This window comes from Acomys minous (assembly GCF_964271855.1).
Source record: "Acomys minous genome assembly, chromosome: 2".
In the NCBI taxonomy this organism is placed as follows: Eukaryota; Metazoa; Chordata; class Mammalia; order Rodentia; family Muridae; genus Acomys; species Acomys minous.
The window spans coordinates 49,111,006-49,128,211 of record NC_140484.1 but is presented as its reverse complement, the minus strand read 5'-3'; the positions used below and the strand labels follow the sequence as shown (position 1 = coordinate 49,128,211).

The 17,206-nt window shown below is 45.5% G+C and overlaps 1 protein-coding gene across 2 annotated transcripts; it reads left to right on the top strand.

The window, feature by feature from the left end:
• The first annotated feature begins 81 nt into the window (after nt 1–81).
• Nucleotides 82–14,137, top strand: HNRNPUL2 (heterogeneous nuclear ribonucleoprotein U like 2). Of its 2 annotated transcripts, XM_084773458.1 has the most exons (14): nt 84–908; nt 2,952–3,087; nt 3,379–3,455; nt 3,996–4,135; nt 4,475–4,565; nt 4,661–4,773; nt 5,711–5,974; nt 6,314–6,436; nt 6,816–6,944; nt 7,710–7,878; nt 11,844–12,044; nt 12,968–13,041; nt 13,291–13,398; nt 13,518–14,137. In XM_084773458.1, the coding sequence occupies exons 1-14, from the start codon at nt 374–376 to the stop codon at nt 13,596–13,598; spliced, it is 2,241 nt and encodes a 746-aa protein (XP_084629584.1). In that variant the 5' UTR covers nt 84–373; the 3' UTR covers nt 13,599–14,137. The 2 variants fall into 2 exon arrangements, 1 of the variants encoding a protein (XP_084629584.1); XR_014777498.1 differs by lacking the exon at nt 12,968–13,041 and having other exon boundaries at nt 82–908; nt 13,518–13,648.
• The last annotated feature ends 3,069 nt before the right edge of the window (nt 14,138–17,206 follow it).

Sequence of the window (17,206 nt, the reverse complement as noted above, 5' to 3'; positions counted from 1 at the left end):
CGGTTATGCCGCCTGCGCTGATTGGCGCGGATCTCTTAGGGGCGGGAGGGAGGAGGAGTGAGGGAACTCCGTCGTCCTCGGCGCGCACTCGCCGGCGATCGGGAACCCGGTGTCTAGGAAGCTGCTCCTCGCTGGCCTCGTTTTGGGCTCCCTGAGCCGAACGCGGCTTGGCAGAAGGAAGGCGACCCGAACACGCCGCGGAGAGAGCGCGGCCCCCGCCGCTGTGTGTGTGCGCTTGCTAGCGCGGGCTCAGTGCTGGCGCGGGAGGCGGAGGCGGAGGCAGGCGGCGGCGGCGGCGGCGCCTGCGCGGTCGGGCTCGGTCGACAGTTCGCAGGGGAGGAGGCGGCGGGAGGCGGAGGAGGCGGCGGCGGCGATGGAGGTGAAGCGGCTGAAAGTGACCGAGCTGCGGTCGGAGCTGCAGCGGCGGGGTCTGGATTCGCGCGGCCTCAAAATGGATCTAGCGCAGCGGCTTCAGGAGGCACTGGATGCTGAGATGCTGGAGGACGAGGCCGGCGTTGGTGGGGCCGGGCCCGGCGGGGCCTGCAAGGCGGAGCCTCGGCCTGTGGCCGCGTCGGGCGGAGGCCCGGGCGGGGACGACGAGGACGAGGACGACGACGAAGAGGAGGAGGACGAGGAGGCGCTGCTTGAGGACGAAGACGAGGAGCCACCTCCCACTCAGGCTTTGGACCAGGCCGCGCAGCCGCCTCCGGAACCTCCGGAGGCGTCAGCCATGGAGGCCGAGCCCGAAGCTTCCGACACACCGGCGGAGGCCACGGCCGGGTCAGGTGGAGTAAATGGTGGCGAAGAGCATGACAGCGCCAAGGGGGAGGAAGACGGGCCGGAGGAACGGAGCGGAGACGAAACGCCGGGCTCCGAGCCACCGGGTGACAAGGCCACGGAGGAACAAGGTGAGGAACTGGCAGCAGAGCCAGGCTCCAACCTGTCGGGTGCGTCTCTAATCCAACACCCACCCTGCACCGCGCGATCTGATTCCTTGTTTCCACTTGCCCGAAGGTGCATGGTTCCCGCAGCTGTTTGATGAGATTCCCCAGGGAAGGTGGCTTTTATCCACAGCCCATCTTTGTGAGCGTTTTTTGGGCGCTCTGTGGCTCCACTATTTGCAGAGGGGAGGTTCCTACCTAACGTGGTTACTTGGTGTTAATGGATGGAAGTGTGTGCTCGCGCGCGTGTGTGTGCACGTTCACGCGCGCCTGTGTACATACTGTACTGCTTTCGAGCTACCTGTGGATGAGTTTTCTGATACTCCTCCCCGCCCCTCTTTGGCTAAATACCTTTAACCGAAAAATTGATCATCTACAGGGACCAATTGAAAGCTTAGGCCTTCCGCCTTCCTGACGGTTCATTACTTACCGTAAAAATGTTAAGCAATAAACAGTCCGTGAAATGCTGCGCTGTCAAACCCACGTTAAGCCTCACAGAGACTCTGTCTGTCTAACCTTGCTCCTTGCTTAAGTGGTAGGAGACAGTGTGTATGAGCCTGTTGGGTTTAATCATTAACTAGCAGAGAGAAAGTCTTAGGCTGCTAACATTTTAGTAGCATGTTAGTTAACTTGACTAGGGCTTTTTACCTGGTCCCTATTGTGTCTATATTTTAATTTTCTTGCTGAGTCAGTAAATGAGAATATTTGTAGATATATTCTACACTGTTGCCTTTAAGGCTCCTAACTTCCTGAGCTGAAATGATTGAGGGACTCTAGTGGGCCATTTGAGTAACCTTGTGGTAGATGTGTGGAGACTTCCCCCAGAGTTAATGACCTTTCTCCTTCGAAATGCTTGCATGGTACGAGCTAATCCCTTCAAGTCTGTCTGAGGAGAGAGCGCTTCTCAGTCTTACTTTCAAGTAGATTACCTTAGGTTGTTCTTTATTTATGCAGTTAGTGAGTGTCATGAAGTTGTAATCTATTTTACAATGATTATATACAAAGTATAGTGTTGGGGTTTTTTTTGTTGTGTCTGATGTCCTGGCTATTACATAATCCTTGTGTGTATCCCAAATAGCAGATAAAAAGCACTGAAGGATAAGGGAATACTTTAGAGGAACTGTTGAAGACTTTTAAGCCTTCAAAACACAAAAGCCTAAGGAAAAAACTCGCTGTGTTACTCCAGCTTTAGTGTCACAAGCCTTCAATCCCAGCTGCAGAGGCAGGCAGGTCTCTTAGTTTGAGCCCAGCCTGGTCTGTATAGTGAGACCTGTCTAGAAAAAAACAAAACAAAAAAGTGTTGCTAAATATACAACCTTCCTGCCCCAAATTCCATGCAGTGTTAGTTACAGTTTGCTTGTGACTTAATGATTTGCTCTGGCAACTTTCAAGTTCCTGTTAAAAATACTGCTGCAGCTGAGCACAGCGCCTCACACTTGTAATCCCAGCACTCAGGAGGCAGAGGCAGTTAGATTTCTGAGTTTGAGGCCAGCCTGGTCTACAAAATGAGTCTAGGGCAGCCAAAACTGGAAAAACCAAATAAAATAAAAATGCTGCTGCCATTGTGTGGCTGTGCATTTTAATGCAGAAAGGGCACTCTTAAAATGTGAGGCTTCTGTGTCATGTAGCTGCTGAAAACTGCTTGCCATAAATCCAGATCTAATAATTGAAATTCACCTGTGAAGTGAATTTAAAAAGACTTAAGGGATAGTTTCCTATTCTGTTAGTGGAGAGATCTGCCAGGTTGGCTTGGTTGAAGTAGATACATTTAGAATGGAAAATTTGCCCAAAAATTTTCTCCTGCTTGACTTTAATTAATTAGTCCATAGTCTCCTCATCTTAACCAGTGAAAAGATACTTGGAAATAAAACATACGGATATTATAGGAGCACTCTGTCTCAATCCAATACCCTCAGTTTCCCATATTGGTTAACTCAGATTCTCTTAGTTCTGAGCTTTTTCTATGCTCCTGTATAAAAACTACTGATTTTCTTTCCCTCCCTTTTGTAGGAGATGACCAAGATAGTGACAAGTCAAAAGCAGCAGGCTCAGATGGTGAGCGGCGGGGGGTAAAGAGACAGCGGGATGAGAAGGATGAACATGGCCGAGCTTACTATGAATTCCGAGAGGAGGCTTACCACAGCCGGTGAGGGAACACGCCCCGATGGGAATGTCTGCTCTGCTTTTGGTGTTCCTGGTGTTGACTGGACAGTGTGGACGGAGGGTGGACTGAAAAGTGCATAGGTCTTTATAGGCATACATTTGAGAGTAAATAAGCCTATGATGGAAGGTCCTGCTCCCACTTCTCATTGACTGAAAGGAGCCGTCTGCTGGAATTTGATTAATTCACTGATAGTTTTAAGATGGACAGCCGCACAAATACCTCATAGAAGGTAGCTTTGCTTATATTGTGTTTGCTCTCCTCTCCTACCTGTAGCTCAAAGTCCCCACCACCTCCAGAAGAAGAAGCAAAAGACGAAGAGGAGGATCAGACACTTGTGAACCTGGACACGTGTATGTATAAAGTAGATGGCTTTGGGTTTTGAAATAGGGCCTGGTTTCCCACTTATGGCCTCTGTAGTGATCTAAAAATGATTTTGAGAGTGAAATGTAACGGCTTGAGGACTAGCACAGCGTCTGTGATAACAAGGCATATGGCGCTCTCAGCACTTCCTGTCAGTAAACCAGTTACATCTTTTTGGTTTTGGGTTTTGGGGTTTTTGAGACAAGATCTCTCTGTGTTAGCCTTGGCTGTCCTGGACTCACTTTGTAGACCAGGCTGGCCACGAACTCAACAGCCATCTGAACTCAGCCATCTGCCTGCCTCTGCCTCCTGAGTGCTGGGATTAAAGGTGTGAGCCACCATGACCAGCTCTGGTTTTTGTTTTTTGAGACAGAGTTTTCTCTGTGTAGCCTTGCCTAGCCTGGACTTGATTTGTAGGCCAGGCTGTCCTCGAACTCATAGAGATCCCCCTGCCTCTGCCTCCCTGAGCCCTGGGATTACAGGCACAACCACTCCACCCAGCTAACACTTACCTCTTTGTTTCTTAACAGATACCTCGGATCTCCATTTTCAAATAAGCAAAGACCGATATGGAGGCCAGCCACTTTTCTCAGAAAAATTCCCTACCCTTTGGTCTGGGGCAAGAAGTACTTATGGAGTAACAAAGGGAAAAGTATGCTTTGAGGCCAAGGTAAGGGAATCTTTAAATTAAATCTTAAATGAAAACTGTGTATTAGATTTCTATCCGGCATTTTATTAGTTCAGAGGAAGTATCCTTGACTCTGAGCAACAAAAGGACCCTAGTGACTGTGAGTTGGGGTTGGACTCAGGGCCTGTACGTGTCGGGTGCTTTATCTCTGAGCTACACCCCAGGCCCACAGCTTTGGTTTAGGCTTAATAAGGTCTTTTTCTGATATTGAGCTGTGATCTATTTTTTTTTCCAGTTTGTATACAAATCTTATCTTTGTAATTCAGACTTTGTACCTGCATTGGTCAAAGTTCCTAAGAACTCATTTTCTGACTTGACCAGGTAACTCAGAATCTGCCGATGAAAGAAGGCTGCGCAGAAGTTTCTCTGCTTCGGGTTGGGTGGTCTGTTGATTCTTCCCGTCCACAGCTTGGTAAGGGTGTTTTGTAACTTCTTGCTTGTGTCTGTTACCATAGTGCTTACTCTGTGGAAGCTTTGCAGCTAGTAATGGATTGCTGCCTCTTTCAGGTGAAGATGAATTCTCTTATGGTTTTGATGGACGAGGACTCAAGGCAGAGAATGGGCATTTTGAGGAGTTTGGCCAGACTTTTGGGGAGAATGATGTCATTGGCTGTTTTGCTGTAAGTGTTCCCGAAAATTACGGATTGTAGCAAAAGGTAGAGAAAGGGCTGAGAATTCAGCCAACTGCCAACTGCTGGCTTCTATACATTTCTGAATACTTTATTCATTTGATGCATTGCTTGGTTATTTGAGCTGTGCAGTAGCCCCAGAATTAATTTGTGTTTTTTTTTTCTTTCTTTCTTTCTTTTTTTTTTTTTTTTGAGACAGAGTTTCTCTCTGTAACCTTGACTATCCTGTGAGTTCGAGGCCTGCCTGGTCTACAAAGCAAGTCTAGGACAGCCAGGTTACACAAAGAAACCCTGTCTTGAAAAACCAAAAAAGAAAAAGAAAGAGAATTCGTTTAACTAACTAATAAATTCTGAGGTGTGTGTTTGTTTGTTTCTTTGAGACCGGGTTTCTCTGTGTAGCCTTGACTGTTCTGGACTTGCTTTGTAGACCAGGCTGCCTTTGAGCTATTATTGATCCACCTGCCTCTGCCAGGTGCTGGGATTACAGGTGTGCGCCACCATGCCCAGCTTATTTGCTTATTTCTACATTTATTTATTTATTGGGGGGGCATATGAATGTATATGTGTGAAAGTCAGGACCGTTTTTCCTATTATGTGGGCTCTAGTAACCACACTTGGCTTATCACACATGGTGATAAGTGCCTTTATTCACTGACCCATCTTTTCATCCACCCAACTTTAAATAAACAGTAAGTGTGTGGGGTGGTGGGGGGCGGCGCACGCCTTTAATCCCAGCACTTGGGAGGCAGAGGCAGGTAGATCGCTGTGAGTTCAAGGCTAGCCTGGTCTACAAAGTGAGTCCAGGACAGCCATGGCTACACAGAGAAACCCTGTCTCGGCGGGGGGGCGGGGGGGGGAGTAAGTGGTAAGACTTCATTGTCCTTAACTTGTCAAGCTATAAAGTGCTCTTGTGCTTTTGTTCTTGCAGAATTTTGAGACTGAAGAAGTCGAGCTTTCCTTCTCTAAGAATGGGGAAGACCTGGGTGTGGCATTCCGGATTAGTAAGGAATCTCTGGCAGATCGAGCCCTTCTACCCCATGTCCTCTGCAAGAATTGTGTTGTAGAATTAAACTTTGGTCAGAAGGAAGAGCCATTTTTTCCACCACCACAAGAGTTTGTGTTCATCCATGCGGTGCCTGTTGACGAGCGTGTGCGGACTGCAGTCCCTCCTAAGACCACAGAGGAGTGTGAGGTATGCAGAAGTACAGGCCTCATGTGGTAGAAGAGTGAAGGATGTGTGGTTTCAGGTGTATTCTGAAATTACTATCACACCTGGATTCTATGCTCAGGCTGGAGAGATGGCTCAGTGGTTAAGATCACTGCCTGTTCTTCCAAAGGACCTGGGTTTAATTCCCAGCACCCACATGGCAGCTCACAACTGTCTGTAACTCCAAGATCTGACACCGTCACACCAATGCACATAAATTAAAAAATAAATAAAACATTTTTTAAAAGAATATTTTAAAAAGAAAGTTGGATTTTTAAAAAAATGATTGATTTTTATTGCATTCCTGTTTCTTTTTACTTGCAGGTGATTCTGATGGTGGGACTTCCTGGATCTGGAAAGACCCAGTGGGCACTGAAATATGCAAAGGAAAACCCTGAGAAAAGATACAATGTCCTGGGAGCTGAGAGTGTGCTCAATCAAATGAAGGTCAGTTGCTGAGAAGTAGGGAGAGATGCTTAGTCCACTGTGACGTTTGCTCTGGAGATAACTGAAAATCTTTGATAGCCTATCCTTAGTCAGGGATGAAGGGTCTTTGAAGTATGTGAGAACACAGACACCACACACAGAAATGTAACTTTCTGTCAGTGTATAAATCTTTACAAAAATATATGCTCCACCCCTGCTGGATTGTCAAATTTCTGAAAATGTGCAATCTGGAGTAAATCCAGGTTAAGTAGGAAGTGAGTGCTACAGGAAATTGGCAATGAGATGAGTTCCTGTGACCCACGTAGCATTTAAAGCAGCAGCAGGTGACTTTTGGGCTCTTGAACTTGGTGTGTAACTCCTTGTGTTTCTCATTCATCAGATGAAGGGGCTCGAAGAGCCAGAGATGGACCCCAAAAGCCGAGACCTCTTAGTTCAGCAAGCCTCCCAGTGCCTTAGTAAGCTGGTCCAGATTGCTTCCCGATCAAAGAGGAACTTCATTCTTGATCAGGTATTCAGACACTAAGAGGAACCTGGTTTTACAGGAGGTCCAGAGATGGAAAATGTGCATCTTTTTAAAGAGTCAGATGAGGATGCATATGTAGAACTGAATTAAGAAATAGGTTCAAGAGGGGGGGGGGAATTAAAAAGAAAGAAAGAAAGAAAGAAATAGGTTCAAATCACCTAATGAGTTGTTTAATGTACCTGAGCTTACACTATTTACCCGAGTGTGTGGACTCAGGTGATAGAGGGAGAGGAGATTTTGGTTCATTCATTTCACTTGAATTTCTGAATCTGTCATGGCCTACTTATATTTGCTGTCTTGGACAAGTCTTTTACCTCCTTTGCTTCAGTTTTCTGATGTGTGAAATAATATTTGTCCAAGTAGTGTCTCAAAGATCAAAGGAGAGCCAAGTGTGGTGGTGCACACCTTTAGTCCCAGCACTCGGGAGGTAGAGGCAGGTGGATGGATGTGAGTTCGAGGCCAGCCTGGTCTATAAAATGAGTCCGGGACAGCCAAGGATACACAGAAACCTTGTCTTGGGGGAGAAAAAAAAATCAAAGGAGAGCTGCCATAGCTCAGCAATAGAGCAGTTTTCTAGCATATGCAAAAACCCTAGGTTTGATCCTGATTGCCACAAAGCAATAATATTGTTAAATTATTAAAGGAAACTGTATATGACTTCTAATTTTATGCTTCAGTTGTAGAAGAATAAGTTTTCTTTCATAAGTTGGTGACTTTTATTCTTAAATATGTTATTACTCCTATTACTAGTGTAACGTATACAACTCTGGCCAACGAAGGAAGTTATTGCTGTTCAAGACCTTCTCTAGGAAAGTGGTGGTAGTTGTCCCTAATGAGGAAGATTGGAAGAAGAGGCTGGAGTTGAGGAAAGAAGTGGAGGGAGATGATGTGCCTGAGTCTATAATGCTGGAGATGAAAGGTGGGCTAAAATTACATGGACTAGAGAACCCTGTCCCTGGCTAGTACAACCCTGCTGTGACCTCTCATTACCAAGAGTGACTCCAATCCAAAATGTAAATTTAAGAGCAACTTAATGGGTGCAAGCACCTGTGGATAAGCTAATGAGTAGAGTGGAAAACAGTAAACCCCTTGACTCATGGATAAGCTACAAAAAAGGGTGAATATCTGTGCTTTATATTTATAGCACATGCTTGTAACCCCAGCACTTGAGAAGCTTCAGACAGAAGGTTATGAATTAGGAGGCAAGCCTTGATGCATAGTAGTATACCATGTTTTACATGGGGAGAAAAAACAGGGTAATGCATGCCTGGATCTCAGCATGTGGCAGTTGAAGGCAGGAAGATAAGGAGTTGAAGGTTAGTCTGAACTAATCAAGATGCTGTCTCAAAAATATGAGAAATAGCCGGGCGTGGTGGCACACGCCTTTAATCCCAGCACTTGGGAGGCAGAGGCTGGTGGATCGCTGTGAGTTCGAGGTCTACAAAGTGAGTCCAGGACAGCCAAGGCTACACAGAGAAACCCTGTCTCAAAAAACCAAAAAAAAAAAAAAAAGAGAGAGAGAGAGGAAATAAGATGTTTAAATACAAAGAAGATACTTAGAAGGAACAGGCTTGAGTCACTTAATGAATAAGTATTTACAGTGTCTACTGTTTGTCCAGCATTGCTCTAGTCCTAGGGAAATATCAACATACTGAAATGAAATTCCACCCTCTTAAAAGAAATTTTTAAGATTTAACTCTACCGCTGCCCTTGGTTGTGTGGTCGTGCTTGGCTTGGCACCAGGCTGCGGTCAAGATAAGCTACTTCAGCTTCTCCATGTCCACTGGGTTCATGTACTTGTCCCTGTGGGCTTTGCCTTTGGATGTTACCTAGCCAGGAGGGATGATGAAAAGCTAGCTGCCTTCCAGAATAAGAGCATGCTGTTTCAGAGGGAACTGCGGCCCAGTGAAGAAGTTACTTGGAAGTAAAGACTGGTTAAATCAGAACGTTCTCATTTTAAAAGTTATCAAAGAAATAAGAATGTTTATTATTTAATTAGGGAAAAAAAGATTTAAATTCTAAGCCAGGCATGGTGGTGCACGCCTTTAATCCCAGCATTCAGGAAGCAGAGGGAGGTGGATCACTGTGAGTTTGAGGCCAGCCTGGTCTGTAAAGGGGGAGTCTAGGACAGCCAAGGCTACACAGAGAAACCCTGTCTCGAAAACTCCACCCCACCTAAAAAAAAAGATTAAATTCTATGAAAATGACAAAGATGATTGTTAGGGTTCAAATTAAAAATGCAGTAGTGGTAGAAAATTGTGTCTTTACCATCTTGGTTTCTGGTATATTAGGTACATTTTTATTATTTTTGCTTATTTCCTTGGTTTTATATTTGCCTGAGTGTACTGTCCTTTCAGGCAGTATTAACTATGTTGATTGGTCTTGCTTCACGATTTTCCCCTTGGACCATGTTTTCCGTCCTGTTTCCTTCAGTTTGTGGTGGCCCATTTGCCCTGTCACCTGCACATCTGCACATCTGCAGTGTCTGAAGTCATACAGAATGAATTATGCCATCCATAGCTGGCGCTTAGAGGAAGTTAGTACAGTTTATAAAGTAGGGATAACTGGATTCATCTGAGAATCATAATTGAAATAAAATTCACCGTGAAAGTTTATGGGCTTGATGTCCAGAGATGGACAGATGAGCTTGGCCTCCATGTATGTGATGAGGAGCCTTTAAAGATAGTAGATACTTTAATCTCATGGTGTGTCTGTGTGTGTTTATGGGGTGGGATGCTGGGAATTGAGATCCAGGGCCTTGTACATGCTAGGCAAGTGCTATATCCTCACCTATATCCTCAGTACCAGCTTAAAGCTCTGATAATGTTACTTCTTGGCCAGGCAGGGGTGGTGCATGCCTTTAATCCCAGCAGAGGCAGAGAGAGACAGGTGGGTGTCTGTAATTTCAAGATCAGCCTAGTCTAGACAGCAAGTTATAAGCCAGGCAGGCTACATAATGAGACCAAGTCCTTTTTTTTTTTTTTTTTGGCTTGCTTTGTTTGTTTTGGTTTTTCCAGACAAGGTTTCTCCGTGTAGCCTTGGCTGTCCTGGACTCTTTTTGTAGACCAGGCTGGCCTTGAACTCACAGTGATCCGCCTGTCTCTGCCTCCCGAGTGCCGGCTTACTTATTTTTATCAGTGTTTTGCCTACATATGTATGTGTACTGTATGCATGCTGGTGCCTTTGGAGGTCAGAAGAGGGCATCAAAGCCCCTGAACTGCAGTTAGAGATGGCTGTGAGCCACCATGTGGGTGCTTGGAACTAAACCCAGGACCTCAGCAAGGGCAACAAGGTGATTTTAACTACTGAGTCATCTCTTCAGCTTCTGAGACCAAGTTTTTATCCAAGCAACACCAAAACTTTCTCAGTTATATTTAGCCTGTGTTCCTTCTGTCCTGATAGTTCGCTGCTAATTTATTATGGATCACTTGAGAACTTGTAAATCTGTTGTGCATCTAGCCCTCTGTCTTGTGCTACTACAATTTAGGGAAAAGAAAATTTGCCGTTAGGCATGGTAGCACTTGTCTAGCACTCAGAAGGACGAGCCAAGAAGATTGCTGTGAGTTCTAGCTCATTCTGAGCTCTGTAGATAGACCCTGCCTTTACAAGGGCAAAGAAAGCCATGGTGGCACTCACTTATTATCTCAGTACTAGTGAGATCGGAAGCAGGAGTATCAAGATAATCCTCAAGTATAAGGGAATTCTAGGCCGGCCTGGACTACATGGAAACTTGTCTCAAAAAAAGCAGTTGGTTTGATTATTTAAGGGTGAGTTGATATGAGCCCAGCACATTTTAGTACATGACTAAGTTAACTTTTGAAAGCATTAGGTTTGGCTTGCTGTGGTGATCAGACCTATTATTCTATCCCTTGGGGGAGGGTACAGTACTGGCACAGACTGCATAACAAGCTAAAGTCCAGCCTGAATTATATATAACAAAACTATTTCAAAGGTGGGGGTGGGGAATATGGCCAGCATGGTGGTTCATGCCTGTAATCCCAGCACCACCCAGGGAGGCAGAGGCAGGAAGATCCACAGAGCAAGTCTGTTCTACAGAGCAAATCCAGGACAGCCTGGAACCCTGTCTCAAAACAAAACAAAACAAAACAACAACAACAAAAAAAGCAGCAGGAAAGTGTGGGTAACAACTAAAATTGTAATCCCAGTTTTCAGAAGGCAGGAGGCAGAAAGGCTTAGACCAGCTTGGGGTACATGAGCCCTTATGTCTTAAACAACAAGGGCTGGATGGCTCAGCCCTTAAAGAGTATTTGCTGCATAAGCACGAAGCCTGGTGTTTTGGTCCTAGTACCCACACCCACATAATAAGCCAGGACCCTGTGCACTCCTGAAATCCTACCACTGAGCAGGATAGCTACAGGAGGATGGTGAGCTCTGGATTCTGTGAGGAACCCTATTTCCAAAGGAATGGTGTCACTTAGACATATATTATTAACAAGAAAGCTGGACATGGTGATGGACATCTTTTGTCCCATCAGAGACAGGTGGATCTCTGAATTCAAACCCAGGCCTATATAGAAAGTTCCAGGATAGCCAGGGTTACGTAAAGAGCTCATGCCTCAATAAAAACAAACCAAGGGTACTGACCCATAACTGTAATTCCAGCATTCAAAAGGCAAGAGGGTAAGGCACTTGAAACTAGCCTGGCACGCATAACTAAATCTCAGAATCGAAAGACAAACAAGAAAACAAAACCTTGAATATAGCCCAATGAGAAAACATTTTGTTAACATTTGCAAAGCCCTGGGTTTGATCCCCAAAGCCACCAAAAAAAAAAAAAAGCACACTTCCTCTGGTAGATTTTCATGCATTCTTACCCTGTCTGTGCACTTTCCAGGCCCACAAGCTTCTCTCTTATTCTTATAGCCAACTTCTCTCTGCCTGAGAAATGCGACTATATGGATGAAGTGACATATGGGGAGCTGGAAAAAGAGGAAGCTCAACCCATTGTAACTAAGTACAAGGAGGAAGCGAGGAAGCTGCTGCCCCCCTCGGAGAAGCGGACAAACCGACGGAACAACCGCAACAAGAGAAACAGGCAGAACCGCAGCCGTGGCCAAGGCTATGGTGAGTCCTGCAGGACCTGGCTGTCCACAACATGCACCTCCTGAGGAAGCTTATTTCTCCTTGTGTCCTTTACCTCTGCTTCCTATGCTTTCTCCATAGTCTTTCAGCCAGAAAATAGTTACTGTGGGGCAAAAATATGTTTCTTTGAAACACAGTGCTGTGCCTCATGATCTGCCCAGCTTCCATGCGAGCAAGTGGGTTCCCCACTTCAAGGGGTCTTAAGGATGTGTGCAGTGAGATCTGATTCTCATCTTAAGATTTCTTGGTGCTTTATCGAATCAACCCAATTGCACAGACAAAAGTGAATGCATTTTTCCATCATTTTAGAGTGTAAAAAGGAAAGTTAGTTATTAGTGGAATTAATTTTTCCTCTAAATGTCTAGTTTGTTGTCTAAATCCCCAGTGTGAATTTATTGCTCTTTTTAAAAGCGTGTTTTTATCTGTGTGACTGTAAATGAACAGGTGGTTAGAGCTAACCGTGTCCTAGACACTGGGAATAACAACGGTTTCTAGAGTATTGTGTAGAGTTCACTTTGTGTACAGTGATGGGTGTGATGGGTGTAGGCTACACAACACCTTAGCTCCCTTTCTGGGCTGAGAGTCTGATCCTATGAGTGGCAGTTTTTATTCATGTTTCCAACTCTGCCATGTATCCTTTCGTCATCTAAAATATTTTGTAGGGTTAGGGAGCTTTAAAAGCAGGGTGGCTTTTGTTTTCTTATGTCTATTCTTCTGCCCTCCCCTCTCAGACTCTTTTAATAAAGATCCTGGCTGGTGCTTTAATTAACAGTGTGTAAGCCTGGCCAGAGCAAGCCTCCTCCTCCCCTAGTATTGCCTTTGGCTCCAGCTTTTTGATTTCCACTCCAATGTGGAGCCAGGACCCCATGCCAGCTGTCTGAGCGCCCTCTCCATTTCTCTTCCAGTGGGCGGGCAGCGCCGAGGCTACGACAACCGGGCCTACGGGCAGCAGTACTGGGGGCAGTCTGGAAACAGAGGGGTGAGTGCAGCTCTCCTTCTGCTCCTCCCTCTGGGCTGTGAAGCCGTTCCTATTGACTTGGGGGAGCAGAGGGGTTTGGGCTGTTTTCTTAGGGCTTTAGGGTTTTGCCCACTTAATATGATCATCTGGAAGAATTTACCCTGCTTATATACAGCATCAAGATGAAATATGTCTTGTTCAGTAATGGGAAACTGGGTTGTGCTTCCAGAGACCCGTGCATCATCCTCACTCCTCTTTCTCTTCCTTCAGGGCTACCGTAATTTCTATGATCGATACAGGGGTGACTATGAACGATTCTACAGTCGAGATTATGAGTACAACAGATACAGAGACTTTTACAGACAGTACAACCGGGATGTGAGTATTACCCTGGGATAGAGTGAGGGTGAAGGGGACAGGGCCAGCTGGATGAGTGCTGTGCCTCTTCCTCCGCGGCCAGCTCTGGCTCTGAGTGATGGGGTTTCCCTCTCTTCTAGTGGCAGAGTTACTACTACCACCACCAACAGGACAGAGACCGATACTACAGGAATTACTACGGTTACCAAGGGTATCGGTGAAGCCCGTGCTGTTTTCGCCTGTCAGCCATGAAGCTGAGTCTCTGGGGGTGCCAGGCACCCCAAAAAACACAACCAAGGAAAACGGGCTGTCGGGGTGGGGCTGAGCTGCCAGGGAGGGGTGGTTGGGGGGAGGGTGTGCAAGCAGGGGGCGGGGAGGGGGGAAGTGGAAACAAACAAAACTGTACATTTTTTTTTAAAGTTTGTTGAAAAGAATATTGTCTTATTCTATAAAACATTTCAAACCTAGTTAGGTTATTTGTAATCAAAAAACATTTGCACAGAAAGCAGCACTTAAGGCAGCCTGTTCTGTACCCTGCAGCTGGATAGGAAAAGAAGTAAAAATGATACCTTCCAACATTCTAAGACAGCTAAGCTGGTAGCCCAGGGAGGGAGAGTGGGAAAGGGGACCGGCATGAGGGAACTCTGCATAGCAGAAAAGAGTGGGGACAGAGGAGGCAGGGGCAGGGGCAGAGGGAGTGCCTGTGACCAGGGCAGTGAAAATAAACGATTGGCTCTTATCAATCACTTGTACCAACTAACCGTTTGTATTTTCTTTACCAACCTTTCCCTTTTGGGATACGTAGTCTTATTAAGATGGGAACCCAAATGTCCAGTTGTCCACTTAGTTGTGCCTTTGTGCTGTCTGCCTAAGGCACAGAGACTGCTAGTTGGGTGGTTCTATTATATAGGATCTCCAGGCCACAGGGACATGGGGGCTGGACTGCAGAGCAAAATAGTTTGTCCCCATCCATATTATGCTCCTTGGATTCTCATAAAGTGCGGAGGGGAACGCAGCCCTCAGCCTGAAAATGGTGATTTTTCCAGTCCCTAGTCTCTGTCTCCCAAGTTGATAGAGGCAAGAGATCTCTAGACTCATTTGCTAAGGTTGCCTGCCTCTTAGAGTGGGAGGGAAGGAATGATTCTCAGGGTTTCAGCTCCCAGAAACGCAGCAAGACGCTGTTGGCTGCGTCAGGCTATGTATATAGGTGAGTCCTGTGGTGAGGGCTGTCAGGCCCGGGTGCTGAGAATAGCAACTATTTTATACAGGGTGGGGGACTCTGCCCTGCTGCTGTTGTGTTTTGTTTTGATACACAGGTAGAGAGTGAGCAGAAGGGGGTAGGGGTAGGAGGCAGCTCAGTTGGGCTGCAGAAACTTGGGAAGACGATGTGAATGTGTGTGCGTGAGTGCGTGCAAGGGAGCACCATTTCCCGACTTGTTAAATCAGGATTCCTTCTGGGGTGCTCCCGTCTAGTCCCCAGAGAGGCCTCTCATCAAGAGACTTCATTTGGGATCATATAGTTTGTAACTGTAACAACACCCTCCCAGTTCTTGACAAAACAGCTTCGGCTTGCTGTGTTCAAGAGTGTGGGTAGGATGATGTGGCCGTGCGCTTTCAACACTGAGCTTCCATTTAAATCCTCATCTTGCTTAGCTAAAGGCTTACTGAGCAACAGCAACAGCATCCTACAGTACTTCCTGATGAGAAAACCTCTAGGCTGAGCTACTAGAACATACTTGACTTACACTTCCTCACCTTAGCAGTTAAGAGTTCTTACTTGACCTTGTGCTGAGGTTTGGATCGCCCCGCCCTGATGTCCTTGCCGTACACTGCTTGCTTCTTGGGGTATGCAGACCCTCATTCTGACTTTCCTGTTTGTTGGGACACACCCTTCTGCTCAAGGGCCTCTTTGTAAAGGCCATAGTGGGGCCTGGAAGGAGATGAGATGAGCTTGCTCATACTGTGTCTTTTCTATTGCACCTGTCCCTTAAGGTGCCACAAATGGACCTGTGTGTGGCAGTGGGTGGAATTACTGCATGTATCTTTTGTAACTCACTGACATTATTAAGGGAGTTTGAGAAAGCGTTGTTTATAATGTCAGGGCAAAAAGGTAAAAACTGGAGCCAAAAGAAATCCCTTAGGAGAAGATTATGTTATAGTAGAAAACTTAGATTTCTGGAGGTAGAAGCTACTGCTTCAGATGTTTAGTCCTCCAACAAATAATACTTTTATAGTAGTCTGTGACCTTGGGTTTGAATGGTAGGGCCCTCAGACAGGCACAAACTTAACGCTGAAGTTTGGGGCAACAGGGCTTAGAGAGTATACTTCCTATTGATTTTTGATGCTAGAAAAATCCAAGTTGTCTTTTTTAAAAGCTGGTTTTGTAGTTGAATGAAGAAGGAAACGGCCACATCCTTGCTGGATCTGTCCAGGAGGTCCCCTGTGTCAACGGAGGTGTCTGCATTTTGTTTCTGTCTTGTGTTTTTATTATGAAAAGAAATATTATGGTATTGGGGGAGGGTAACAGGAGAGATCCCTGGCTTTTCCTTAGCGGACGTATCAGACATCTGTTGTAGTTATAGATGGAAACGTTTGTGAGAAAAACAAACACCACATGGAGCCTGTAAATGTTTTTGCACAACCTGTAAAGCATTCTTGGAAGTGGCCAGTAAAAAAAGGGGGGGCACCATTTTTTAAAAATGTAACTGTGTTATTGTTTACATCTGTAAATCTTAACCCTGTTCTCATTACACCATTCTGGCAAAAAAAAAAAAAAAAGTGGGCACGGTAGTTCCAGTTTTAGAATAAATTACCATTTTGATTGAATTTCCCTATCTCCTGTGACTGCACTGACTGGATTTTGGAGGTGCTTGTTTTAATAATGTACTTTTTATTTATTTTGAGACAGAATCTCATTGTAGCCCAGATTGGCCTGGAACTCTTGATCATCATGCCTTAAGCCCGAAAATACAGCATTTATACATGTTTGTCACCACAAATAGCGTATTCGCTTATTTTAAATTTTGGGGTGTGCACAGATGTACACAGTGATCAAGTGTACATTCAGAAGATGGGGACATAGAGGTCCCATGGAGGTCAGAGGACAACTTTGTTGAGTCCTCCTACTTTTATGCTGGTTCCAGGGATCAAACTCAAATTGCCAAACTTGCATGAAGTGCAAAGCCGTCTCATCTCACCAGCCCCTTCATCTGTTTTTAAATGCTTAGTTATTAAAGTGCACTAGGTACAACCAAGGGTAGCTTCTGTGTGTGTGACTGCTGTACCCTTTCTATAATGCCTTCACTTAGGAATCAGCTATACGGGAGGTCTGTCTACCCTACGTGTGCTTATAGTAACCTCTTTTTTATGTTTTATTTTATTTATGTGAGTGTGTTGCCTGCGTCTAGATCCACTACATGTATGCAATGCCTTTGGAGGCTAGAAGAGGGCATTGAATCCTCTGGAACTGGAGTCAGCCATGGTTGTGAGCTTCTATGGGGATGGTAGCAACTGAATCCTGGTGCTCTGCAGCAAGTGTCCAGACCATCAAGCCCCCCACCCCCTCTCTTATACTAAGATCTTGAGTCGTTAGAGTAGAAAATTTAACTCTTGGGCTCTGCTAAAATCACTTGGATTTGGATGTTTGAGATTAAATCAAAGGTTTCATTTATGAAAGTCATTAAATTTATGCACGAATAATTATTATGAAGAAAAATTTTCATTTTTCTAATGAATTTGAAGAATGAGAATTACAGAAACAGCAGGGTGTGGTGATGCACACCCTTAATCCCAGCACTCTGGGAGCAAAGGCAGGTGGATCACTGTGAGT

What these genes read in the sequence shown, in the direction of transcription:
- HNRNPUL2 (XM_084773458.1), top strand. Translation starts at nt 374, where the DNA reads ATGGAGGTGAAGCGGCTGAAAGTGACCGAGCTGCGGTCGGAGCTGCAG. An exon ending in AGACCACAGAGGAGTGTGAG is followed by an intron (nt 5,975 to 6,313) that starts GTATGCAGAAGT and finishes TTTTACTTGCAG; the next exon opens with GTGATTCTGATGGTGGGACT. An exon ending in GGCAGTCTGGAAACAGAGGG is followed by an intron (nt 13,042 to 13,290) that starts GTGAGTGCAGCT and finishes CTCTTCCTTCAG; the next exon opens with GGCTACCGTAATTTCTATGA.